The following is a 27,276-nucleotide window of genomic DNA, read 5'->3' as shown; positions in this document are numbered from 1 at the left end:
GATAGCATTACTTAATGATACTAAATAATAAAGTATTTCTTATGCAGCTTAAAGCACTTTACAAAAAAAGTATATACCAATAAACTCTATGTACATACACACATGTGGTTAAAAGTTTAGAATCACACAGAAATCTTCATGTTTTTAATGGAAATTAATACTGTTGTAGATGACACTGGTGTTTGCCATGCATGTACTTAAGGAGGCCGGCATCTGTGGACCTGTAAAGCATCTATTTCTCAAACTACAGACTCTGTACTTAACATTTTTGTGCAGCTGTGTATCTGGGATTTCCACTTGTTTTTCTACCCTGGGCAGAGCCAGTTTGCCCTCTTTTCTCAAAAGTAGCAGACACTTTTGTACGAAATGTTCAGTGTCTTTGTAATCTGTCAGACTAAACAATTTTTACTTTCCAGAACAACAATATATTGATGTGCTTCTAAAATAAAGACCATTTTTACCTCTGAATTGAATTTTGGGAATTCCAGTACCTTTCAACCCATGGAAATACAACTGACTTTCTTTATTAAACAAATAACCTGTTTTGCCAGAGCTAACACAAATACAATGGTTTCTGTAATAACCAATTGCCATTTAAACATGATTAATTATAGTTTAGTAATTAAGAATTCACCATTAGAACAGTGGTTGCTGAAAATTGATCTTTGCAGTCATAGGTGAATAATAAATTATAAACTGGTCATTTCAAGCAATAATAGCCATTTGCAATTTTAGTAATGTCTTTGCTATATTTTTTAATCATATTAATGGTAGATTGATAAAAAAAAAAAAGAGTGATTCCAAACTTTTGGCCACTAGTGTGCATTGTGACCCATTTGTAACAAGATTTGTGCTTGACCTGAAGCATCAGAAGTCTTTTTTTATATGTTTTTATTGACTTTAATTAGAAGCAGATAACATTCCATACAACCAAGTCAAACCTAACAAAGCAAAATTCAACCTCTACCCAAGAGAAAGAGAGGAGAGCCAACAACCAAAGCTACTCTTTAAATGTGCATAAGAAGGTAAGAGTTTATTTTTCCCCGAAATGGAAGTTTTTCTAAAAAGTTATTGATTAGATTATGCCATATTAAAAAAAATTTGAAATAGTATAGAACATCAGTTACCAACTGACCTGAAAGTGGTGCAGTGGGATTCTTCCAGTTCAGCAAGATAAGTCTATGTCCTAATAGGGAGGTAAAGGCAATTACAGTTTGTTTGTCCTCCTCCATTTTAAGCTCGTCTGGGAGTACACCAAACACAGCTGTTAATGGGCTCAGAGTGATTGTGACACCAAGGCTGTCTGATAGACATTCAGAGATCTTTTTCCAAAATTTTAATTTGGTTCACGCCCAGAATATGTGGCCCAGTGAGGCTGGACCTAAATTGCAATGTTCACAGGTTGAATCCTGCCCTGGAAACATTTTGGATAATTTTAAATGAGATAAATTACCTCGATCTATGTTGATGAGAAGTTAAATTTGAAGCGTAATTGTTCATAGGATACGAAGACATTATCTATGTACAAGTCTCTGAGTGTTTTAATCCTGGACATTTTCCAGACATTAAATATGTTTGAGAGGGTGGAAAAAGGTGGTTGTCATGTAGAGGTGCCGCAGATAAAAGCTTGTCTGTCTTAAAGTGCTACCTACATTGTTTCAATATTCTGAGAAAATTAAGGGCAATTAGATTATTAGTGTATTGATGATAATTTGTATTAACTGGGGCTTAGAGCAAGGTATATAAAGAAGTACTGTAGTAGAAGTTACTTTATTTCTATTGTAGACAAGGCGTGTGAATATTCATTGAATTGTGTTGATGTCCAGGACTTTATTGCTTGTATATTTGCCACCCAGTAATAAAACTGAAAGTTAGGTAGTGTCATGCCCCCTTCTGCTTTAGGTTATTCTAGAGTGGCCCTTTGGATGTGTGGATGTTTTGAATTCCAAGTAAATGAGGTTATGATTGAATGTAATTTCTTAAAAAAATGATTTGTTACTGTATATGGGGATAGGAAAATAAGCTTGGTAAGGATGGTCATTTTAACAATGTTGATTCTCCCTACTAATGTAAGCTGGATAGCAGACAATCTATGTCTTTTTTTGCATGCAGACATAATATTGTTGAAAAAGAGCTTTATATGTATTTTTGATATTTACCCCTAGATATTTAAACTGATCTGCTAAGATAAATGGGAATGTGTCCAGTCCAATATTATGTGCTAGAGAAATCACTGGGAAAAGTACACTTTTATTCAAAACAGTATCTTTGCTCAGTTTAAATAGGCTGAAATCAAACAAATCACCAGGGTCAGAAAATACTTACCCTCGAGTTCTTATGGAGGCTAGCAAGTACATATAAACCCTTGACACATATTTTTAGGAAGTCACTAAGCACTGGAGAGATTCAGAAGAACTGGAAAATGTCAAAAATCATCCCATTATATAAAAAGGGTGACAGGGCAGTTCCAAACAACTATAAGCCAGTAAGCTGAACATGCATCACAGGAAAATTAATGGTAGGAATTATTAAGGATAAGATTGAGCAACACCTGGCAAAGACAGGAGTTATTAGGAACATTCAGCATGGGTTCAGAAGAGTGAGGTTGTGTTTTATTAACATGCTGGAATTCTATGAGAAGGCAACAAAAGGATATGATCAAAGTGGAACATATGATATTATTAATCTTGTCTTTCAGAAAGTATTTGATAAGGTGCCACATGAGAGGTTGGGCATCAAACTAAAAGAAGTGGGAATTAAGGGTGAGGTTTGTAAATGGGTGCAGAATTGGCTCAGACACAGGAAACAGAGGGTGATGGTGCGAGGAACTTCAACAGAATTGGCTGATGTTAAGTGTGGTGTTCCACAGGGATCAGTGCTAGGGACCCTGCTAATTTTAACATATATAAATAATTTAGATAGGAATATAAGTAACAAGCTGGTTAAGTTTGCAGATGATATCAAGATAGGTGGATCAGCAGATTATTTGGAATCCGTTATATCATTACAGAAGGACTTGGATAGCATACAGGCTTGGGCATATTTGTGGCAGATGAAATTTAATGTCAGTAAATGTAAAGTATTACATATAGGAAGTAAAAATGTTAGGTTTGAACACACAATGTGCGATCAGACAATTGAGAGTATACCTTGTGAGAAGCATTTAGGAGCCATAGTGGACTCTAAGCTATTGACTTCCGACAGTGTTCTGAAGCGAATAAGATGGCAAACAGAATGTTAGGTTATATAGCACGATGTGTGAAGTACAAGTCCAAGGAGGTTATGATGAAGCTTTATAATGCACTGGTGAGGCCTCATTTGAAATACTGTGTGCAGTTTTGGTCTCCAGGCTACAAAAAGGACACAGCAGCACTAGAAAAGGTCCAGAAAAGAGCGACTAGGCTGATTCCAGCGCTACAGGGGTTGAATTATAAGGAAAGACTAAACGAGCTGAGCCTATACAGTTTAACCAAAAGAAGATTAAGAGGTGACATAATTGAAGTATTTAAAATTATGAAGGGAATTAGTACAGTTGATCGAGACTGTTATTTTAAAATGAGTTCATCAAGAACACAGGGACACAGTTGGAAACTTGTTAACGGTAAATTTCACACAAAACATTAGATAGTTTTTCTTTACACAAAGAATGATAGACACTTGGAATAAGCTACGAAGTAGTGTGGTAGACAGTAATACTTTAGGGACTTTCAAAACTTGACTTGATGTTTTTTTGGAAGAAATAAGTGGATAAGACTGGTGAGCTTTGTTGGGCTGAATGGCCTATTCATGTCTAGATTGTTCTAATGTTCTAATATCTTTCAAAAATCTGCTAATGCTTTTAGCACTGTGGGCATAGAATTTTGTGGGTGAGATATATATAGTACCATATCATCTGCAAATAGTGATATTTTTCTGTTCAAAGTCCTTCTCTGAAAATCCCATTTATCCCTTATTTCAAAAGTATACAGTCAATGGTTCAATGACGATTACAAAGAGCAAAGGTGATAAGGGTGTTATTATTCAGAAGTGAGATTGGTCTTCATGATGCACATTGTAGTAAGTCCTTATTTTTCTTAGGAATGATGGTAATTAATGCTTGGCAAAATGTTTGAGGTATAATTTTGTTGTCTTTAGCTTCTATAAATGTTGCTAATCAAACTAATTTGAATTTTTTTTTTATATATACAATTCCACTGGGTAGCCATCAGCGCTGGCTGATTTCCCACTTTGATGTGAGTTTATAGCATCTAGTAATTCTGAAAATGTCAGAGGTTTAACCAGTTCCACAGCACTAACACTAGTGTGGTACTTTTAATGAATTAAAAAAATCCATTAGATTGTATCTTATCTCCTTTTAACTGAGTAAAATACAGTATAAGGAATTATAGTACTCTAAATGTGCAACTTATATTTTTATTGTCCATAATTTTATTCCTATCTGTGTTGGTAATTGCTGTTATTGCATTGCATGCTTCTGCTTGTATTTTTGTTTGGATAAGATCTAATTGGCCTTCTCTCAATGTTCATAATAATGATGGCGCGATTTAAAGATGAGCTGTTCCATTTCTTTAGTAGTCAAGAGGCTAAATATTGCTTGCAAAACCTGTCTTTTCCTAAAAAGTGCCTAATTTGGAGACCTGGCGCATTCTAGATCTATTCTGGTAATTTTGCTGATTAACTCACACGCCTTCTTGGTTTCCAATTTATTTTTGTAAGAAAGATATAAAATAACCTGTCTTCATAAAATGCCTTCAGTGTTTCTCAGAGTAAACCTGCTGAGACCTCTGAGGATGCATTTGTCTCAAGAAAATAATCAATTTGCTTGGATATAAATTCTGTACAGTTCTCATCAGCTAAGGACAGGGGGTTAAGACACTAGCTACGATAAGAGTGTGCAGGATGCAGCAATTTAAGCTCCATGATCAGAGGGGCATAGTGTCGTACTTACAAGATTTGATAGTGGGCAAAAAATTATTGTCCATGAGGAAATAATCAGTTCTTGAGTAACAATGATGTACAGTGGAACCTCGGTTCATGACCATAATTCATTCCAAAACTCTGGTCGTAAACCGATTTGGTCGCGAACCGAACCAATTTCCCCCATAGGATTGTATGTAAATACAATTAATCCGTTCCAGACCATAAAAAAAATATATATATATTTACATACAGTTTGTAAGTTTTTAAGCACAAATATAGTTAATTAAACCATAGAATGCACAGCGTAATAGTAAACTAAATGTAAAAAACATTGAATAACACTGAGAAAACCTTGAACAACAGAGAAAACTAACACTGCAATAGTTCGCGCTATAGAGCTACCAAACGCTGGCTAAAAACACTTTTTTTTTTAATAACTTAATAAACCACCAAGAAAAGTAACATTGCAATAATGCACGCTACGAACCAATCGCTGTAAACAGAAGTGGAAACAAAATCAAGTCCAGTGCATTCTTTAACTGCCTTCCTACCTTATGCGTCCAGCTCTCTCTCGCGCTGCCTGTGAGTGTGTCTCTCTCTCTCTCATGCTGCCTCTGTGTGTGCGTCTCTCTCTCTCACGCTGCCTCTGTGTGTGCGTCTCTCTCGCGCTGCCTCTGTGTGTGCGTCTCTCTCTCTCTCGCGCTGCCTCTGTGTGTGCGTCTCTCTCTCTCTCGCGCTGCCTCTGTGTGCGTCTCTCTCTCTCTCGCGCTGCCTCTGTGTGTGCGTCTCTCTCTCTCTCGCGCTGCCTCTGTGTGTGCGTCTCTCTCTCGCGCTGCCTCTGTGTGTGCGTCTCTCTCTCTCTTGCGCTGCCTCCGTATGTGCGTCTCTCTCTCTCGCGCTGCCTGTGAGTGTGTCTCTCTCTCGCGCTGCCTGTGAGTGTGTCTCTCTCTCTCGCTGCTTGTGTGTGTGCGTCTCTCTCTCGCGCTGCTTGTGTGTGTGCGTCTCTCTCTCGCGCTGCCTCTGTGTGTGCGTCTCTCTCTCGCGCTGCCTCTGTGTGTGCGTCTCTCTCTCGCGCTACCTCTGTGTGTGCGTCTCTCTCTCGCGCTGCCTCTGTGTGTGCGTCTCTCTCTCGCGCTGCCTCTGTGTGTGCGTCTCTCTCTCGCGCTGCCTCTGTGTGTGCGTCTCTCTCTCTCGCGCTGCCTCTGTGTGTGCGTCTCTCTCTCTCGCGCTGCCTCTGTGTGTGCGTCTCTCTCTCTCGCTGCCTCTGTGTGTGCGTCTCTCTCTCTCGCTGCCTCTGTGTGTGCATCTCTCTATCGCGCTGCCTCTGTGTGTGCGTCTCTCTCGCGCTGCCTCTGTGTGTGCGTCTCTCTCGCTCTCGCGCTGCCTCTGTGTGTGCATCTCTCTCGCGCTGCCTGTGTGTGTGCATCTGCCTGTGTGTGTGTGCATCTCTCTCGCACTGCCTGTGTGTGTGCATCTCTCTCTCGCGCTGCCTGTGTGTGTGCATCTCTCTTGCTCGCGCTGCCTGTGTGTGTGCATCTCTCTCTCTCGCGCTGCCTGTGTGTGTGTGTGCTTCTCTCTCACGCTGCCTGTGTGTGTGTGCTTCTCTCTCACGCTGCCTGTGTGTGTGTGTGTGTGTCTCTCTCTCTCTCTCGCGTGCCTGTGTATGCCTCTCTCGTGTGTGTGTCGCGCTCTCTCCCTCTTGCTCACTGCACAGGAAATGCACAGGTAGAGACTGACCATGTACAAAACGAAAGGGAAACTGGCTTGTTCGTGTACCGAATGTGTGGTCATGAACCGAGGCAAAAGTTTGGCGAACTTTTTGGTCATAAACCGATTTGTACGTGTACCGAGACGTTCATGAACTGAGGTTCCACTGTACATGTGAGAAAGAAGGAGTATGCTCTTTGGCTGGGATATAAAAACCTTCATGGGTCTGATAAGTTATGATCTGTTACAAATGGTCTTTTCAGATGGGAGTGAAAAGGGATGTGTGTGCTAGAAGAGGAGGAGGAGGTGTGCCACTTGCCCCTCATTTATCTCTTTGTGATTGACTTGTATGGTACAACCTGTGGTGCCCTCTACATACTCTACCATTTCAATATCATTAATGAACTTCTGAATAATTATTATTGTTCTAAGAATTGATACTTGCTGCAAAATTACTTCTGTTTCTTTAATTCTTATAAATATTTTTGCAGTAAAATTTGGTGAGGGAATAACAAGCTCAGAGAATCTAGATGGTAAATAATACAAAAAAAATATTAAACCAGAGCGCCCGGAGGAAACCCACAAAGACACGGGGAGAACATGCAAACTCCACGCAGGGAGGACCCGGGAAGCGAACCCGGGTCTCCTAACTGCGAGGTAGCAGCGCTACCACTGCGCCGCCCTATCTCAAAATAGTTTCTGGTAAATTTTTAAATAATAAGAATGTCAAAATATCTGAAAATAATTTCCTGCACATTTCAAGATATCCTAAAATAAACAGTAAGTTCTGAAAAAAATAGGAAATTTTACATAGAATGAGTTTGCGATATTTAATTATGTATTTCACACCTTAAAACATAAAGGAGCATATTCTCAGATATCTTGAAACACGTTTCAGATATCTAGAAAGGTGAATTGTATTTTAACACCTGAAATTCATTTTCAGAATCTCTAAATCTTAATTCATCTTACATACAAATTTGTTTCCAGATATCTAATTTTAGATATTTAATATGTAATTAAAAATATCTCCAAATTACCCTTGTTATTTTAACATATCTGAAACATAATTTTACATATCACAAAACAAACAAAAGATCCTATTTGAATAGTGAAATTAAAATATATATCTAAAATCAATTTCAGATATCTTAAAATGAATGGGATGCAAATGTACTCACTAACCTCTTTAAGCACTCAAAGATAAGTATCAGCTAGCCCAGGTGATTTGTTTGATTTCAGCCTATTTATATTAAGCAGCACATCTACAATTTCCAAATCACTCAGCATCTCCTTAGTAGTCCTTGTTACCTCTGGGAGGTTATCCATTTCCTCACATGTAAAGGTTTCAGAAAAATGCAAGTTTATAACATCTCCTATTTCACCGACTATGTGTTTTAATTTTCCTTACTATTTCTGATACACTTCATCTGCTCATTGACTGTTCTTTACTAAAATACTGAAAGAATCCCTTAGGGTCATCTTTCGCCTTATCTTTTATGTTCCTCTGTAAATTACTTTTAGCTTAACTAGTATCTTTGGTTACCCTCATGCTCTCAAATATTGTATGATTCACATTGGAGTTATCAGTCTTATACACCTTATACAGTAATCCCTCCTCCATCGTGGGGGTTGCGTTCCAGAGCCACCCGCGAAATAAGAAAATCCGCGAAGTAGAAACCATATGTTTATATGGTTATTTTTATATTGTCATGCTTGGGTCACAGATTTGCGCAGAAACACAGGAGGTTGTAGAGAGACAGGAACGTTATTCAAACACTGCAAACAAACATTTGTCTCTTTTTCAAAAGTTTAAACTGTGCTCCATGACAAGACAGAGATGACAGTTCAGTCTCACAATTAAAAGAATGCAAACATATCTTCCTCTTCAAAGGCGCAAACAAATCAATAGGGCTGTTTGGCTTTTAAGTATGCGAAGCACCGCGGCACAAAGCTGTTGAAGGCGGCAGCTCACACCCCCTCCGTCAGGAGCAGAGAGAGAGAGAGATAGAGAGAGACAGATAAAAAAATCAATATGTGCCCTTCGTGCTTTTAAGTATGCGAAGCACCGTTCAGCATGTCGTTTCAGGAAGCAGCTGCACAAAAGATAGCAACGTGAAGATAATCTTTCAGCATTTTTAGACGAGCGTCCGTATCGTCTAGGTGTGCGAACAGCCCCCCTGCTCACACCCCCCTACGTCAGCGCAAGAGAGAGAGAGAAAGTAAGTTGGGTAGCTTCTCAGCCATCTGCCAATAGCGTCCCTTGTATGAAATCAACTGGGTAAACCAACTGAGGAAGCATGTACCAGAAATTAAAAGACCCATTGTCCGCAGAAACCCGCGAAGCAGCGAAAAATCCGCGATATATATTTAAATATGCTTACATATAAAATCCGCGATGGAGTGAAGCCGCGAAAGGCAAAGCGCGATATAGCGAGGGATTACTGTACAGCTGTTTTCTCCACTGCAGTTTACTTTTCAACTCCTTATTAACCCACTTGTGGAGTATTTTCAATTTGCTACTAATTCTAAATTTTGTACATGTTCTATATTACTGTAAAACATTTTGAAAGCTGTTCCACTGCTCATCAACTGTCTCCACATTTACAAGCTTATCCCAGTCCATTCCCACAAGGGTTTGCCACATCTATTCAAAAGTTTCCCGACCAAAGTTAACTTGCATTAGTGGTTCAATCACCTCTACATACTGAATTCTATCCTGATTATTACAAAGTACTAAATCTACATAGGTTTTCCCCCCACATTCTTGCCTTAACATATTATGTTAAAAAAGCAATCATGAATTACATATAAAAACTACTGCTTTTGTACTACACTATTTGCAAAGTTAGCCCAGTTAATATTTAGTTGTTGTACAAGTCCCCCATGACTATAATATCCTCTTGTAAACTTGCCTTAATTTTATTAAAAATATGCGCATTGAAATTACTGTCAGTGCTGGGGGGGCGGAATTCTATAGCGCACTCCTAAAATAAGGTCTCTTTCCCTAATGCTTTCCAGAATCCAGATGTCCTCACTAAGATGTGGCTTCATCATCTAACTGAAATAGAAATACATTTAAATTTTGTTTGACATAAATAGCAACCCTACTGAATTTCTGCTCTGTCTAGCCTGCTTAAAAATGCATAACCATCTATGTTATAATCGTCGACATTTTTGTTATTTAGCCAGGTTTCTGTTATTGCTGTACAGTAGTATCATAATTATGCTCAGCTACATGCAACTCCAACTTATTTGTTTAATTTCAGATACTTCCAGCATTAAGGCAAGCTTTTGTAATGTGTTACTTATTTTACTTTTGCACTTAAACTTCAGGTTAGAATTTACATTACTATGCATATTTATTTTTACACTACTGTTCATCCTTTCAAGTATAATTCTAAACCTGGCCCGTCCTAAACTTCCTGCCTCCCCATTCCCTAGTTTAAACAATCGTCAACTAACCTACTCTTATGACTCCCCAGTAGATTGGTGCCCTCCATATCAAATGTAACCTGTCATGGTGGAACAGGTCACGTTTGTCCCAAAAGGAGTCCTCACTCCCATAAACCTATACCATTCTATCCTGCACCAAGATTTCAGTCATACATTAAGTTTGGCTGGTATGAGAAATACATTTGTCCGAAAAAGAAAGAAGCAATTTGAACAACATAGATTCAAAGGGAACTATAGCTGTTTGGAAATGAAATTTGACAGATGACAAAAATCTACTTTATCACATTCCAATAAAATTGTAGGTACTTGTGCCTGAAATCTTACCCTATCAGACTAGCATTCATCTTAACCAACCAGCTTTAAAGTTTTCTTCTAATATCATAAATAAGGGTCTTAATTAGGGATGGGAATTGATAAGATTTTCACGATTCCGATTCCATTTTCGATTCTGTTTAACAATTCGATTCTTTATCGATTCTCCTATCGATTCTTATTTTTAAAAAAGGAGAACACACAGGTCGATTAGCTTAGAACTTTGTTTTATATCTTATCTTTGAACAAGATAGAAATTTAGGAGTAGCATGACCTTACAAACCCAACAGTGAGATCTTAAGAGATCCACAGTCTACGGCTCCTCGATGGGGTGCCACGGGGTCCCCAGAAAAAAATTTGTAAATGTAAAATAATAATAAAATAAATATTCTTCTGTAGCAATAACAAAGTATAACATAAATTATTCTGTGGCCATTACACAAGAATGTCCAGTAACATTTACACTCTCCTTTTTAAAATTATATATGAGCTGAGCACTCAAAAATAAAACTACATCAGCCAGCAACAAATACAATCAACTCAAGTCCAATGGAACTGTGCACTGTGCAATTCTGCAACCATCAACTATTTTGACAGCTACATCCATGTTGGCCGCAATATCAACAGTGGATGCCACAACCTTGTCTTTGATACCATACTCCTCCAAGATCTCATCAATCTCCTCTGCTACAGCTGTCCCTGTCTGTGCCTGATACACTGGTTTGGTTTTGAGGACTTTTACTTGAGCCTGGCCATTCCTGACATAATGCAGCGTTACTGTGAGGTAATGATCTTGACTAAAACTTGTCCATCCATCTGCAGTGACGGCTGCCTTCAACACGTTTCGGCTCAGAAATCAGATTTGCCTTTTCGACCGCATACCAAACAGGGATTAAGTGGTTGGTTAAACTGTCTTTGTTTGGGGCTTTGTACTTAGGGTTCAGAGTCTTTGTCATTTCTCTAAAAGATATATAAATGGAAACAGATGAAACATCTGGTAAGAGGAGAACATGCAACTTTGACATTCCCTGACTTAGCCTACAATTAAACACATTCACTTACCGAAAATCGGGGGCATCTACTGTGGCAAATGGGTGCAAGCCTTTTACCACAAACTTAGTCACTGCTCGGTGACATTCGTCTATCCTGGCCTGTGTCATTTTACTTTTCCCCGCCTCTGTGAAAGGAGAAGCTACCGGTAGACTGCAGCGAAAACTGCCAGCATCTGAGACAGCCAGACTCTGTCTGTCTCTCTCGTCATGGTCATCTAAATGCAATGCACAGTAATAGCAGGTTTTGCAATAAGGCAAATCGTGCTAACATAATATGCAATGTTAGTTGATTAGTTACCTGCCGTATTAACGGGAGAGGACGTGCAAACGTTACCGCTGCTGCTGGGTTGAGATTCACTAGTCCGGAGCGGATCAAAAATACGACATTCATTTAAGGTTATCGCGTGTTTTGTGAGCAAATGCTTTTGCATATTCGTAGTTTCCTCCCTTTGATGAAATATCTACTTTGCAAGTATTGCAAGTTGCCCTGATGTCAACCTTTCTCGTAAAGTATAACCAAACTTTTGACCGTTTGTGCCGCTTAGGCGCCATGTTTCCTGCTGGGTAAATGACGCTACGCAACGTGGTGACGTCATTCGAGGCGACTGGAATCGATAGGGGAATCGTTTGCAAAAATGGCAAACAATTTCAAGGAATTGAAACAGTGGGAACCGGTTCTCAACAAGAACCGGTTTTCGATTCCCATCCCTAGTCTTAATAGTGGACAACAGGTTCTCAATGGCATAAAATTTAAACTGTTGGTATTTTTAGTTTACACACATCTCGGCAGGGAACATAAAACTCCTCATGAAAGAATCAGTTTTACCAGAAATGTCTGGCTGCAAGACATAGCCTCATAGGGAACTGCAGCAATTTGAAATAAAAAGTGTAGGGTGACAGGATAAGAGACAGAAATCCATGCTATAAACACTGATTTTCTTTGTTCACATTCTGATAAGATCATGGACACTCATTCTGCACCAATTCACCTTGGTTATAAACCCACTGTGGAGTAAAGTACATATTCAAATAGAAAAAGAAACAGTTGAGACAATGGAGTACTGATTAGTGATTATGACTGTTATCCCAAAGTGCAATAAATAATTCCGGAGACATTTAAATCAAGGCTAAAAACACATTTTCTAGCACATATTACTCTTCCTAGAGCTATGACTAAGGCTTGTCACATTAATTTCTCACACTTTTTACTTAGTTGTAGTAATTGTTATTCCTAAGATTACTTAGACATTACTATGTCTTTCTTGTTTTCTTTCACTTCTTGGCATCTATTGTGGTTCTTGGTCTGCCTTGCAAGTCACAACAGAGATATTTTCCAGTATTGTGTATCCAACTGTTATTGATGTGATTTTCCTGAAACTGTTATCTGTTTTAGAATGTAGCTCACCTGGATTAAAAAAAAAAACCAAATATTTCTTCTATAACAGTGGTTTTTAGGTTTATGGTTCAGCATTCTGCACTGAATTCATATTGCACGTGTTTTAAGCATATACTGTGTTTGATATTGGTACGGAGTGCATTGGGCTTGGAAGTGGAATTACTCAAAATAACACTAAATTCACAATACACATACTGTAACTGTATCAGTCTTATCTCATATAAAACTCTTAATTTTAAGTCTGACACACAGAGTAAAGGACGAAGAGAACCAAATCTATTTCAGGAAACAAGGAAGTTTCCTGTGTGTGGAAAGTAGATACTGCACATCTGAAGATCAAAAGCCAGTCTTAAACTCATGTTTAAAATTATTCTCATGTGCACACATTACAATAGGATCTTTACTTTATTGTCTGCCAGAGATTAGTGACAGTAGTATGGGTTTAAAAAATGTATAAGACTATGAGTCAATTCAATTACAATCCAATGAAACTCAAGGATGTTATAGAAGTTATTTCATCCTAGTTCTTGAATGAGTTGGATGAGATTAATAAAGCTTCAACACAGTGAGCATCAGAGATGTGCAGTTTTGTGTTTAGTTTTAATTTTTTTGTATATTTATATAGTGTTTGCAGTCCTTCCCTTTTTAAATATAATGTACTGTTTTGCTTGATATTGCAAACAATAATTTTGTTACCTGAACAGAAAAACCTAATTTTGCCAACAGTATCTTTTGATTGCTAATTTGTTTGATGAACAGTTGAAGGTGACAACAAAAATGCACCCTCACTTGCCACAAACTAAAATCCTAACAACAAAACACAAACTATTAAGACATTAATTTGCTAGCACTCATTGCACAACTGGATTTAATTTTAATTAATGTTAAAAAAGTGTTACTCGCTCATTTGAAGATTTGGAAGTACTGTACAAATTGTAAATTACTATAATCATTGCTATTTAGTAATCTACCTGATCTATTAGTACAAATAAACTATTTAAAAAGTGATGAGTAAATAAATAGGTTTAAAAGCTGTAATTTAGGGTATTACAGTATATCTTATTGTAAAAACCAACAAAGCATCTGATCCCCATTTCCCACCTACTGACCTACAATATAATGTATCCATTCTGTTTTTGACAAGGTAAACTTCTAATCACACACATGCTCTCATCCTCAATTTACATACTAAAATGTAGATGCACTAAATAACATGACAAAGGCAGAATAGCAAATAAACAAAATAAATATCTAACAGGAAAGATACCATTGGGAACATAAGACCCTGTGAAAAAAAAAACAGACTAGTACTGTGCTAACTGATATTTGTTGTTATAATTATGGGTGAGTTCAGGATGTGGATTAAGACAAAATGTTGGACAAGCAGCATGTTCAGTTCTGATCAGAAACCAATTACTAAATCATGGACCACACAATAATTCCTGGATAACTAATAATGGCCAAGACAGGTTTTTTGTTATTTTTTTAAACAGTCTAATTAAACACACACAAGAAATCAGACATAAACTTCAGACTGTACCAACAAGACACACCAAAACTAGCATATACACAAAAAAAAATAACAATAATGTTTTGGTTTACAATTGCATAGATTGGACCTCTTCATACCCGAAGCCTAATAAGTGGTTTGTCTGGCTGTTGAGGGTTCCCCAGCCGTTCCTGTTCAGCTAAATCCAGCATGGCCTCCACCTATAGGAACAACACAATATTTAGCAATTATTATTGTATCTAAAGCAGCATTTAATGAGTTATCAGAAAGGCCGAGTTTATTTCTTTGCTCTCTCAAATGCTCCCAGGTACACAGAAAAATTATTTCTTGATTAAATATGCTACTAGTTACGATTATTTTATTTTGAAATCAACATAAAGCCATTTTGGTTATCATTTTAATTGGCAGCACCACTTTGTGCAATTTCAGACAACCACGACCCATCTTGTTGATAGCAACAGCACCTGGTTGCTAGTAACATGACAGAATGATGAAATGCCACAAGAAACACAGTACATGGCACCCAAGCTTTTGGATTGAATACTAAAAGCAAATTTAGTTACTGAAAGACAAACAAGTTACTGTAAAGACATCTTGTTTTTCGGTATTCACTCTGGTTTTGTCATTAGTGCCTCCCTATTTTTTTACCCAAGAAATCTTGGCTTGTTTTCTCAACAAAAAAAAAAAAAAGCAAAAAAAAAAAAAACTTAAAAAAGCAAACCTTAAAATACTTATCTCCTAGTTGTTGCTGTTTTAATAGACTGTCTTTCCTGTTGACAGCCAAAAGACACCTTGGTTGATATTACATACAGTGCATCCGGAAAGTATTCACAGCGCATCACTTTTGCCACATTTTGCTATGTTACAGCCTTATTCCAAAATGGATTAAATTAATTTTTTTCCTCAGAATTCTACACACAACACCTCATAATGACAATGTGAAAAAAGTTTACTTGAGGTTTTTACAAATTTATTACAAATAAAAAAACTGAGAAATCACATGTACATAAGTATTCACAGCCTTTGCTCAGTACTTTGTCGATGCACCTTTGGCAGCAATTACAGCCTCAAGTCTCTTTGATGCCACAAGCTTGGCACACCTATCCTTGGCCAGTTTCACCCATTCCTCTTTGCAGCACCTCTCAAGCTCCATCAGGTTGGATGGGAAGCGTCGGTGCACAGCCATTTTAAGATCTCTCCAGAGATGTTCAATCGGATTCAAGTCTGGGCTCTGGCTGGGCCACTCAAGGACATTCACAGAGTTGTCTTGAAGCCACTCCTTTGATATCTTGGCTGTGTGCTTAGGGTCGTTGTCCTGCTGAAAGATGAACCGTCTCCCCAGTCTGAGGTCAAGAGCGCTCTGGAGCAGGTTTTCATCCAGGATGTCTCTGTACATTGCTGCAGTCATCTTTCCCTTTATCCTGACTAGTCTCCCAGTCCCTGCCGCTGAAAAACATCCCCACAACATGATGCTGCCACCACCATGCTTCACTGTAGGGATGGTGCCAGGTTTCCTCCAAACGTGACGTCTGGCATTCACACCAAAGAGTTCAATCTTTGTCCCATCAGACCAGAGAATTTTCTTTCTCATGGTCTGAGAGTCCTTCAGGTGCCTTTTGGCAAACTCCAGGTGGGCTGCCATGTGCCTTTTACTAAGGAGTGGCTACCGTCTGGCCACTCTACCATACAGGCCTGATTGGTGGATTGCTGCAGAGATGGTTGTCCTTCTGGAAGGTTCTCCTCCCTCCACAGAGGACCTCTGGAGCTCTGACAGAGTGATCATTGGGTTCTTGGTCACCTCCCTGACTAAGGCCCTTCTCCCCCGATCGCTCAGTTTAGATGGCCGGCCAGCTCTAGGAAGAGTCCTGGTGGTTTCGAACTTCTTCCACTTACGAGTGATGGAGGCCACTGTGCTCATTGGGACCTTCAAAGCAGCAGAAATTTTTCTGTAACCTTCCCCAGATTTGTGCCTCGAGACAATCCTGTCTCTGAGGTCTACAGACAATTCCTTTGACTTCATGCTTGGTTTGTGCTCTGACATGAACTGTCAACTGTGGGACCTTATATAGACAGGTGTGTGCCTTTCCAAATCATGTCCAATCAGCTGAATTTACCACAGGTGGACTCCAATTAAGCTGCAGAAACATCTCAAGGATGATCAGGGGAAACAGGATGCACCTGAACTCAATTCTGAGCTTCATGGCAAAGGCTGTGAATACTTATGTACATGTGATTTCTCAATTTTTTTATTTTTAATAAATTTGCAAAAATCTCAAGTAAACTTTTTCACGTTGTCATTATGGGGTGTTGTGTGTAGAATTCGGAGGGAAAAAATGAATTTAATCCATTTTGGAATAAGGCTGTAACATAACAAAATGTGGAAAAAATGATGCGCTGTGAATACTTTCCGGATGCACTGTAAGTAAGGGAAGAATTATGTGATCTGATTTATAGCACTGAATATGTGATTCACTTATATTCACCAAAATGAAATGTCTAAAACAATAAATGTAAATAAATATTAATGATGGAAGTTTGCAAGTGTTGAATTCTAATAGGATAATAATGATAACATTGCATTCTATTTTTTCTCTCAGTAAATACTGCTTTTATTCACTCTCCCAGTTCTCCACTTTGAGTTTGTTACAGTATATTGAAGTTAATTTTAGATTCTTGTTTTGTGTATGTGTATGTTTTGTATTTTATTAAAAAAAACCAGAACATTAGAATGACATACTAGTCATTCAAACAAATAATATTAACATAACAGACACAACCATTTATTTGTAAATGAGTAAAAGAGGAAAAACATTGAGGAAAACAAGATTCAATCTTCACCCAAGTATAAAAATAAAAATTGCATTATAAATTTTCAAATCTCAAGCATAACAATTTCAGATATGTTATAATTAGCAAAACAAACATTCATTTTAACTGAATTTTGAAATGTTCACTTAAAAATGATCTGCCAAAATTGATGGAAACAAAGCTAAAGACACATGTGGCCAACGCAGGAGCACCATAAACAAAATGGTCATTTTTTAGAGTTCCAAATAGTTAGAAATAATCAGAGCCCATTTATTGATTGTGTAATGAAGGTTTACATTTAGAAGCCAACTAATTTTATCACTGTAACAATCAACACAAAATATGCTCAATTTCCAAAGGACTCCATCATGTCTTGTTAAATTTAAATGATAAGAGTACTGAACTTTAATCTTGATTTCTAAAAACATATAACAACACAAAGATCCATCCAAGTGATATTCCATACTTTCTTGGTCCAGATGCACAATTCTAATGGGCCAGACCCTTCTATTACATACAGTACACTATAGCCATTTGCAGACAGACCTCACAAAATGTACTCTGCTGAAATAAGCCTGACTTAAAGCATCTTAAAATATATAGGGGAGAAATCAGTAGTAACAACAAAGTGCATGGACCAACAAATTAATAAAATAAATCCAAAACAATGACAGTTTGTGGGTAGTAATTCACTAATCTCAGACAATACACAACTCTAACTAGAAATGGATGCAAGACAACATTTGAGAATATTAAACATTTGCACAGCTAAGCTTGCAATCTGGGGGAACACTGATCAAATATTCTGCCAGGAACAAAGTTTCACGCCTCTTCACCTGCAAAAACACTGAACACACAAAAAACAACACAAATCATGTGCAGTATAATCTAATATCTGGAAAGCCGAGCTGCAAAAGCAGGGACAGGTCAACAACAGTGTTATGTAAAGATACCTTTTCAAAACAGAAGGCCTCAATCTTCTGTAGAACTTTAGGATTATCCGGATGAAAGAGGTCCTCATAGTCAGCTAGAACAAGATCCTCAATGAAGAACTTCCGCACAGTCTGAAGCTCAATTTTCTGCAAGTTCATCTTCTTGCCTTTTATTCTCAGCAATCCCACATGCCTGTAAGAGCATTAGGGAGGACTTGTGAGACAGATATTTCCTTTGGCTGCCACTAAGTATCAGATTAGGAGCAGATGTCAAAAATAACAAAAAAAAAAAACAAACACAGACCATTCAAGCAACTTTTGACTTCCAAAAGGCCTAGACCAGGGATTCACAACTTTTTTTCGCCTCATTTAAGTACCCCTGTGGCAACTTTTTTGAAAATAAACTACATTGTTTAATTCAGTAATTTGAATTTATACATCCATATTATACTACCATAATAAAGTGATTTGACAAAAGGAAAAATGTTAAGATACTGTTTTTAACATTTTTATCTTTTAAGTTCAAATAAGAATAGCAAAATAACACATAATAATGCTATTTCACTTATTAAAAAATAAGCAGCAACGAGCAGATACCAGTATACCAGGGCAAAACATACTGAGTTGATGAGAACACATCAATCAGTGAGACACTAATTCTTGCTTTTCTCCTACATTTCTGGATATTATTGGTGCAGTTGCTGAAAGAGTAAGTCTGATGTCGAATTTAGGAACTAACTGAGAGCTTCACGATATCAGCTTTTTTAAGCAAATTTACCCACTGAGTAGGAGAAATTTACCCTTAGTTGGAAATCCCTGGCCTAGACTATGTAAAATCTGGACATGATGGGAAAAGTCAATATCCCTACCCACAATTAAGACCACACTAACCTAAAGAAAAAAAATGTAAAATCTGGACACCATAGGGGCAATCTACCAGGTCTACCAAAAATTACGGCCAAGATGATCTTAGTAAGGCCTTTCTGGTTAAAAAAAAGAATTTATTCCCAAAATGAGAGCATAACTGTCTACACACTTGCGTACAGCTTCTCCAGGTGACAAAGAAGTCACTATTGAGCTGCCTGGTTGAGTAACATAAAATAACTGTTGTTCGTTACGCTCCGGAGCAATCTTGCATTCATGTTCATGACCCCAAAACACCAAGTCCAAGAAGTCATCAAGGAATTGTTCTGGGATATAGTTGGTTGCTCCGTGTTTACTCCTGTAGAGAACAGAAACATATGTCAACTAACTAACAAATGACCACTGACCATTAGGCAAATGGCAGCCCAATTTCAAATATCTCATATCAAGGTTCTACAGTGCAACAGACTCCAAAAAATTCATGTTACATTCAGGGCCATTTTATAAACCTGATCATATTATTCTCAGTTGTTTACATTCATCTAATCATACTCTCCTACCCATTAACCTTTGCTCTTTTTAAAATTAATGGGGATTCCTAGTGACTATTACCTGTTCTGGTGAATAACAAAAAGATTAAACCACTTGTCCTCATCCTCTTTGGGCCGGAGCATGGTCACTTGCTTGTTTACAAACATTCGGTATAAGCGTTCGTCTGGAATTGAGCCTAAAGAGAGCAAGTGGAATATAACTCTTAGATCCAGAAACAGTGGTGCACATATAAATCTATTGCACACTGCACAAAATATAAGTAATGTGATAATTCTTCTAAGCATACATGAGGGGAAAGTTATAGTGATGGACACAGACAAGAAATACAGAAATTAGATTTTATCTATATATATAAAATCCCTATGTGCGTCCAGGTGTCCGTGTGTGGGTGTCTTCTGGTGAAGTGCACATGCGCGGGGCACGGTGCTATGCGCGATATTACTGTCAGAGAAAGTTAGAGGCGTTTTACGGAAATACAAACCAGTATTACTGCAAGAGGAAATTAAAGGTACACAATACAGTGACGCATATTACAGCCACATACAAGCCAGTATTACTGTCAGAGGAGATTAAAGGCATATTACCGATGTGCACGCCTGTATTACCGCCAGAGAAAATTAAAGGTATATTGTGGATGTACAAGACTGTATCCTTCAATAAGGCTGCGCACAGGCATCCTTCAATAGGGGCACGCACAAAAAGGCGAGCCTCAAAAGGGCGACCTCAATTGGGCGCAGCGAATAAAGGCACACGTAAATAAAGATCTGCACCTTTGTTGCACATATTCCAGAGCCATTTGAACTAAATTATCTATGAACGCCTTTATTCGCCGCGCTCAATTGAGGTCGCCGAAGAACGGTCAGCTCAGCAAGTAAATACCAACAAAAGAAAGGCTGAAAGAAAGAAAAATACGACCAACAAAAAGAATGAGGTCAAAGTCCCTTGCCATTTAATATAGACTGTTCCTACTAATGTTATGCACTACTGTTCTAGCGCCCGTTATTGTAACGGGCTAAATGACTAGTTTTATAATAATAAAAATCCTTAAGTTTTATTCACTACTACACTATATCCTGCTAGTACTAAAGCTATACACAGAATTGTTGTTATAATAATAATTGTAATTGTTAAAATAGAAGATAATAAAATGTAAATATTTTTTAAAGGTACAGTAAATACACAGATCATTCACACATACTGTACTTCCATTCATCCACTTTCAAACCTGTTGCATCCAATTCAGAGAGGCAGAGGCCAGAACCTACTATTGCATCACTGACTACTTACAATATCAGGAACCAAGAGTAAGTAGGAGTCCAGAACACTGAAGGGCACATTCATACATGTACTCATGCTACTATATGGTGGCAACTAAGATTTGCTCATTTCAAGTATTATGGATGTAGAATAACACCAATGTACCGAGGAGAAAACCACAAAATTTTGAATGCTCAATAGAGGCCATTCCTGGGCCAAGACTCAATCACAGGTCTTTGCACCTTTGAGGAATCTGAGCTAACTTTACCATATTTCACACATTTCCAGTAAAGGATAAAGCTGTTTTACATTGTTACATTTATTATTTAACTAGCAAAATACCGCGCTTCGCAGCGGAGAAGGAGTGTGTTAAAGAGGTTATGTAAACATATATATACAGATACATACAGATAGATATATAAATAGATATAGATATAGAGATATAGATATAGAAGATATATATATAGATATATATAGATATATATATATAAAAATAGACACACATATATACATACATTCACATATATATATATATATCCCGAGAGGGAGTGCAGTGGAGTGTGTACACCTGATGAGCCCAGAATGAGGGCGAAACACGTGTCGTACTCTTTGCATTTATTTGACAGTAAACTATTTCAACCATTCTATGATCTGCTCCTCACAAACTGAGGGCACCGTGGCGGATGTTAGCAGATTGCTGGCCAACCACAAGCGTTACCTGGTAGATAACCACCCATACAATCAGATTGTGACACAGACTACGAATGCCGTGAATGTAATTACCCCGATCTACATGCTGTCAAATAAACGAACCACACGCCGTGGCGCAACGTTAGGGGCATCGCCTCTGGCGCTGACGTCCGAGGTTCAATTCCCGAGAGGGAGTGCAGTGGAGTGTGTACGCCTGATGAGCCCAGAATGAGGGCGAAACATGTGTTGCGTACTCTTTGCATTTATTTGCCAGTAAACTATTTCAACCATATATATATATATATATATATATATATATAGCCAAATTCCCGCGCTTCGCAGCGGTGAAGTACTGCTTTTAAATTTTAATTAAGAAGAAAAGAAAACCTTTTTAAATTGAGGGAAAATATACCAATAACAATTTGTTAAGGATCTGTTTTTTTGTGAAGCTGCTTTTACACAGCCTGTCCGCTGTTTTATAAACGAACGCCATATAAGGGCGTCCTTTCTCCATGTTTAGACGGTTCTGTATTGTTTTATTGTTCGTTTATTACGATTGTTATAGTTATTGTGTAGGTATTTGAGACTCACTTTTCTGTTCAGGTACCCATTTCCTTTATGTAATCAGCGGATTCTCCGCTATTTTTTGTTCATTTATTACGATTATAGTTATTTATTGATTCCCTTCTTTAGCTGACTACCTGCTCATATAAGGCGCTCTGCTGTTTTTTTGTGAAGCAGTCTTTACACAGCTTCTCCGCTGTTTTATAAACGAACGCCATATAAGGCCATCCTTTTTCCTTGCTTCGCCAAGGAAGCAGCCTTTATATTTAATCCACGGGTTCTCCGCCGTTTTATTGTTCGTTTATTACGATTGTTATAGTTCTCTTTGTATACCATGTTGTCAGTTCAGCACTACGGTTGTAATATGACCAAGCCGTGCAAGCTTACTGTTGAGAATGCAACGTTTAGTTGTACAGGAGAAAAGCAATCTTGCCAAACTTAATTTAAACTTACGGTTTACACCGTGCTTTGTTTCTGCAGCAGCTGCACTTATGAATATGCTTGTATGCGTCACTTGCTCGCTTCTTATTGTTTCGCTGCCTTCTCAATTGTGTAATGAGTGATCACTCGTGCTGCGTTCAGTCACTTCACGTGAGCCGCTCTCTTGTGTGATGTTGCGATGTCCACGGCTTTATTTAATGTTAACTAAGACACGGCACTTAAAAGTTTCTCGCTACAGCAATTTTAACTCTGTTACAAAGTGATCCAAAGTGTCGTTTATACCTCGTGTCTTCTCATTAAACTTGTATGTCGCGAATATGGTATTGCAAACGGCAGCGGGAGCGTTTCTATAAACTTAATTTAAACTTACGGTTTACACCGTGCTTTGTTTCCGCAGTAGCTGCACTTATGAATATGCTTGTATGCGTCACTTGCTCGCTTCTTATTGTTTCGCTGCCTTCTCAATTGTGTAATGAATGTTTTCTTCAGCGCTCTTTGGGGCTCTTCCTTGTTTTGTACGTACTGCATTCACAGTCAGTTCACGTGATTACGTGGGAGATGTGATGACACGATACGCAACTCCGCCTCCCACGGCCATCGAGCTGCAGTCTATTACAGTATATGGACAAAAAAGAGATTCCAGTTATGACCATTACGCATAGAATTTCGAAATGAACCCTGCCTAACTTTTGTAAGTAAGCTGTAAGGAGTGAGCCTGCCAAATTTCAGCCTTCCACCTACACGGGAAGTTGGACAATTAGTGATGAGTGAGTCAGTCAGTGAGTGAGTGAGTGAGGGCTTTGCCTTTTATTAGTATAGATACTGACCCAGAAAAAAGTTAACACTTTGAATGCAAGCAAAAGTTGAAAGTAATAACAGATAACAGAACAGCATATATTTTTAAATTCATCACTTACACTTAAACACACTATATCAATCTGTATTGGTGAACAAGGGGCAGAATCAGAAGGCAAAGCTTGTATCACCCCAGTCCCAAAGGTATCACGTCCTAGTGAGCGAACGACTTCCGGCCTGTTGCTCTGACGTCACGTGTGATGAAGACCATGGAGCGGCTGCTGCTTCACCACCTGAGGCCACAGGTACGCCATGCCCTCGACCCTCTGCAGTTCGCATACCAGGAGAAGGTGGGAGCGGAGGATGCCATCATCTATATGCTACACCAATCCCTCTCCCACTTGGACAGAGGCAGTGGTGCTGTAAGAATTATGTTTCTAGACTTCTCTAGCGCCTTCAACACCATCCAACCTCTGCTCTTAAGGGACAAGCTGACAGAGATGGGAGTAGATTCATACCTAGTGGCATGGATCGTGGACTATCTTACAAATAGACCTCAGTATGTGCGTCTCTGGAACTGCAGGTCTGACATTGTGGTCAGCAATACAGGAGCGCCGCAGGGGACTGCACTTTCTCCGGTCCTGTTCAGCCTATATACATCGGACTTCCAATACAACTCGGAGTCCTGCCACGTGCAAAAGTTCGCTGACGACACTGCTATTGTGGGCTGCATCAGGAGTGGGCAGGAGGAGGAGTATAGGAACCTCATTAAGGACTTTGTTAAATGGTGCGACTCAAACCACCTACACCTGAACACCAACAAAACCAAGGAGCTGGTGGTGGATTTTAGGAGGCCCAGGCCCCTCCTGGACCCCGTGATCATCAGAGGTGACTGTGTGCAGAGGGTACAGACCTATAAATACATGGGAGTGCAGCTGGATGATAAATTGGACTGGACTGCCAATACTGATTCTCTGTGCAAGAGAGGACAGAACCAGCTATACTTTCTTAGAAGACTGGCGTCCTTCAACATCTGCAATAAGATGCTGCAGATGTTCTATCAGACGGTTGTGGTGAGTGCCCTCTTCTACGCAGTGGTATGCTGGGGAGGCAGCATAAAGAAGAAGGATGCCTCACGCCTGGACAAACTGGTGAGGAAGGCAGGCTCTATTGTAGGCATGGAGCTGGACAGTTTGACATCCGTGGCAGAGCGACGGGCGCTCAGAAGGCTCCTATCAATTATGGAGAATCCACTGCATCCACTAAACAGTGTCATCTCCAGACAGAGGAGCAGCTTCAGCGACAGACCGCTGTCACTGTCCTGCTCCACTGACAGACTGAGAAGATCGTTCCTCCCCCAAACTATGCGACTCTTCAATTCCACCTGGGGGGTAAACATTAACATTATTCAAAGTTATTGTCTGTTTTTACCTACATTTTTATTACTTTTTAATTTAATATTGTTTTTTTGTATCAGTATGCTGCTGCTGGAGTATGTGAATTTCCCCTTGGGATTAATAAAGTATCTATCTATCTATCTATCTATCTATCTATCTATCTATCTATCTATCTATCTATCTATCTATCTATCTATCTATCTATCTATCTATCTATCTATCTTAAACTTAAAGGACTCTCCTTTACTTTGAAGTTGCCCAGAGGGAGTGGACATCTTATTGAGTCCCTGTCTAGTCCATGAATTTGTCCCAGAGAACAAAATGACTTAAGGTTGGAGAGGGGAGGACTCTCATTGCCATATGTGCCTATTCACCAAATGTCAGTTCAGTGTACCAGGTCTTCTTGGAGTCACTGGAAGTGATCTTGACATGAATCACAGCTGGGGACTCCATAGTTCTGATGAGAGACTTCAATGCCCACGTGGGTAATGACTGAGACACCTGGAGAGGCATGACTGAGACGAACGGCCTTCCTGATCTAAACCTGAGCAGTGTTTTGTTATTGGACTTCTGAGCTAGCTATGTTTTGTCCATAACGAACACCATGTTCAAGCATAAGGGTGCTCATAAATGTATTTGGCACCAGAAATCTATCAGAGTTCTGTACCCTCAGTTGGAGAGAGCTGTCAACTGATAACCACCTGGTCGTGAGGTGGCTCAGACACTTGGGGAATCACCTTGACAGACCTGGAAACCCAAGCAAGCGTTGAGGGTGGAATGGGAACATCTAGGGAAGGCCTCTGACAAGAAGACTTTCAAATCCATCCTCCGAAAGAGCTTTACAAGTATCCCAGGGGATGGCTGGGGACAGAGTCCAAACGGGGTTTGTTCAAAGACTCCATTGTGGAAGTGGCTGAAAAGGGCTGCAAAATAAAGGCCATAGGTGTCTCTTAAGGTGGCAACCCAAGGATCCAATGGTGGACATTAGAGGTGAGGGATGCCATCAGGATGAAAAAGGAGGCCATCCATGTATGGTTAGAATGGGAGACTCCCGGAGCAGCAGGTTCCAACAGGCCAAAAGGGCTTTGGCGGTCATGGAAGCAAAAACCCAGGTGTCGGAAGAGTTCGGAGAGACCATGGAAAGCAATTATCGATTGGGCTCAAAGAGGTTCTGGCAAACCATCTGGTGTCTCAGAAAGGGAAGGCAAGGATTCACCAGGCTGTTCTCAGCAAGGGTGGAAAAGTTCTGACCCAGACTGAGAATGTTGTCTGGAGGTGGAAGGAACACTTTGAGGAGCTCCTGAACCCAATGAGCATGCCCTCTGTAGCAGAGGCAGAACCAGAAGCTGATGGGGGGGGGTCAATTCCCATTTCCTTGAGGGAGGATCACTGGGGTAGTTGAGCAACTCTGCAGTGGGGTGGATGAGATCAGCACAGAATTGCTTAAGTCTCTGGACATTGTCATGCCATCATGGCTGACATCCATTTTCAATGTTGCATGGTCATCGGGAGATGTGCCACTGAGCCTGCAGACCAGGGTGGTGGTCTCCATCATTCCTCATTTTCCCAGGAAAAGCTAACACCAGGATACTATAAAATAAGATTTTGCCCAGTTGTGGAACCTCAGATCCAGAAGGAGAAATGTGTATTCTGTCCAGGCCATGGAATGGTGGACCGGGGGGGAGGGGGTCTGGTTCAGTGGTCTTAGAATTGTGTCACTGCCTTTTACAGATGACATGGTCCTCTCGGTTTTATCGAGCTGTGAACCACAGCACTCACTGGGATGGTTTGAAACAGAGTATGAAGCGGCAGATATAAGGATCAGCATCTCCAAATCTGAGGCCATGCGATCAACAGATGGATCGGGATGACAAGCACAGTTATGCGGTCACAAAATACCGATCTGTTTTGGTGAACAAGGGGCTGAGTCAGAAGGCAAAGCTCTTGATTTACCAGTCAATTCATGTCCCAACCCTCACCTATGTTAATGAGCTTTGGGTAATAACCAAAAGAATGAGATTGTGGGTAAGCGACGATGCGGGTTCTGCACCACCATCTTGCCTCTGGGAGCCCTTGAACCCGACACTGTCGGTAATGTCACCGATGAGCTTGGCAGTGAGGCATAACAAATGGAGCAAGGGGATGGTGGGAAAAAAAAAAAAAAAAAAAAGGCAAGTGCTTTTATTAAAAACAAATCAAAACAGTGTCCAAAATAAATAGTGCAGTGCTTCATATATCATTAAAAAAATAATCCATAAAAACAAGTGCTGAGTGGAGGTTAAAACAATAAATAAATCCTTTAAAACGAGGTTAAAACAACGACTGGAAGCAGTCTCTTTAAAAAATCCAAGCCTGGTGCTTCTTTTACCTGGTGGATTCCACTGCTTCTCCCATCAGGCTTCTCAAAAGGGGAGTCACCCTAACTGCAGCTGACCTTTTTTCCATTCAACTGGTCTGGAGGCTTCCCAGTCCCTGGCTTCAGTTGCGCTCCCTCCAGACCGAGACTTGGCTTCCCCAGCGACCAGGACACTTCACACTGGGGCTTCTCCTTCCAAGCCTCCCGACTCCCGCTGTCTTTTGCGGCAAGCCGCCCTTCTGCTGGACACTCCTGCTCCTCAGAATA

The 27,276-nt window shown here is 39.5% G+C and overlaps 1 protein-coding gene across 1 annotated transcript in view; it reads right to left on the bottom strand.

The window, feature by feature from the left end:
• mre11a (MRE11 homolog A, double strand break repair nuclease) overlaps positions 1-27,276 on the bottom strand; it is a 144,281-nt gene that overhangs the window by 76,665 nt on the left and 40,340 nt on the right. Inside the window, exons 7-10 of the mRNA XM_028800506.2 lie at positions 19,570-19,684; positions 19,130-19,315; positions 18,115-18,286; positions 14,473-14,553 (exon numbers count right to left, since the gene is read on the bottom strand). Coding sequence (XP_028656339.1) covers positions 14,473-14,553; positions 18,115-18,286; positions 19,130-19,315; positions 19,570-19,684 — 554 coding nt within the window. The remainder of the gene's footprint in view (positions 1-14,472; positions 14,554-18,114; positions 18,287-19,129; positions 19,316-19,569; positions 19,685-27,276) is intronic.

The sequence above is a fragment of the Erpetoichthys calabaricus genome, chromosome 4 (assembly GCF_900747795.2).
Source record: "Erpetoichthys calabaricus chromosome 4, fErpCal1.3, whole genome shotgun sequence".
Taxonomy (NCBI): domain Eukaryota; kingdom Metazoa; phylum Chordata; class Cladistia; order Polypteriformes; family Polypteridae; genus Erpetoichthys; species Erpetoichthys calabaricus.
This window is presented reverse-complemented; position numbering and strand designations above follow the sequence as displayed.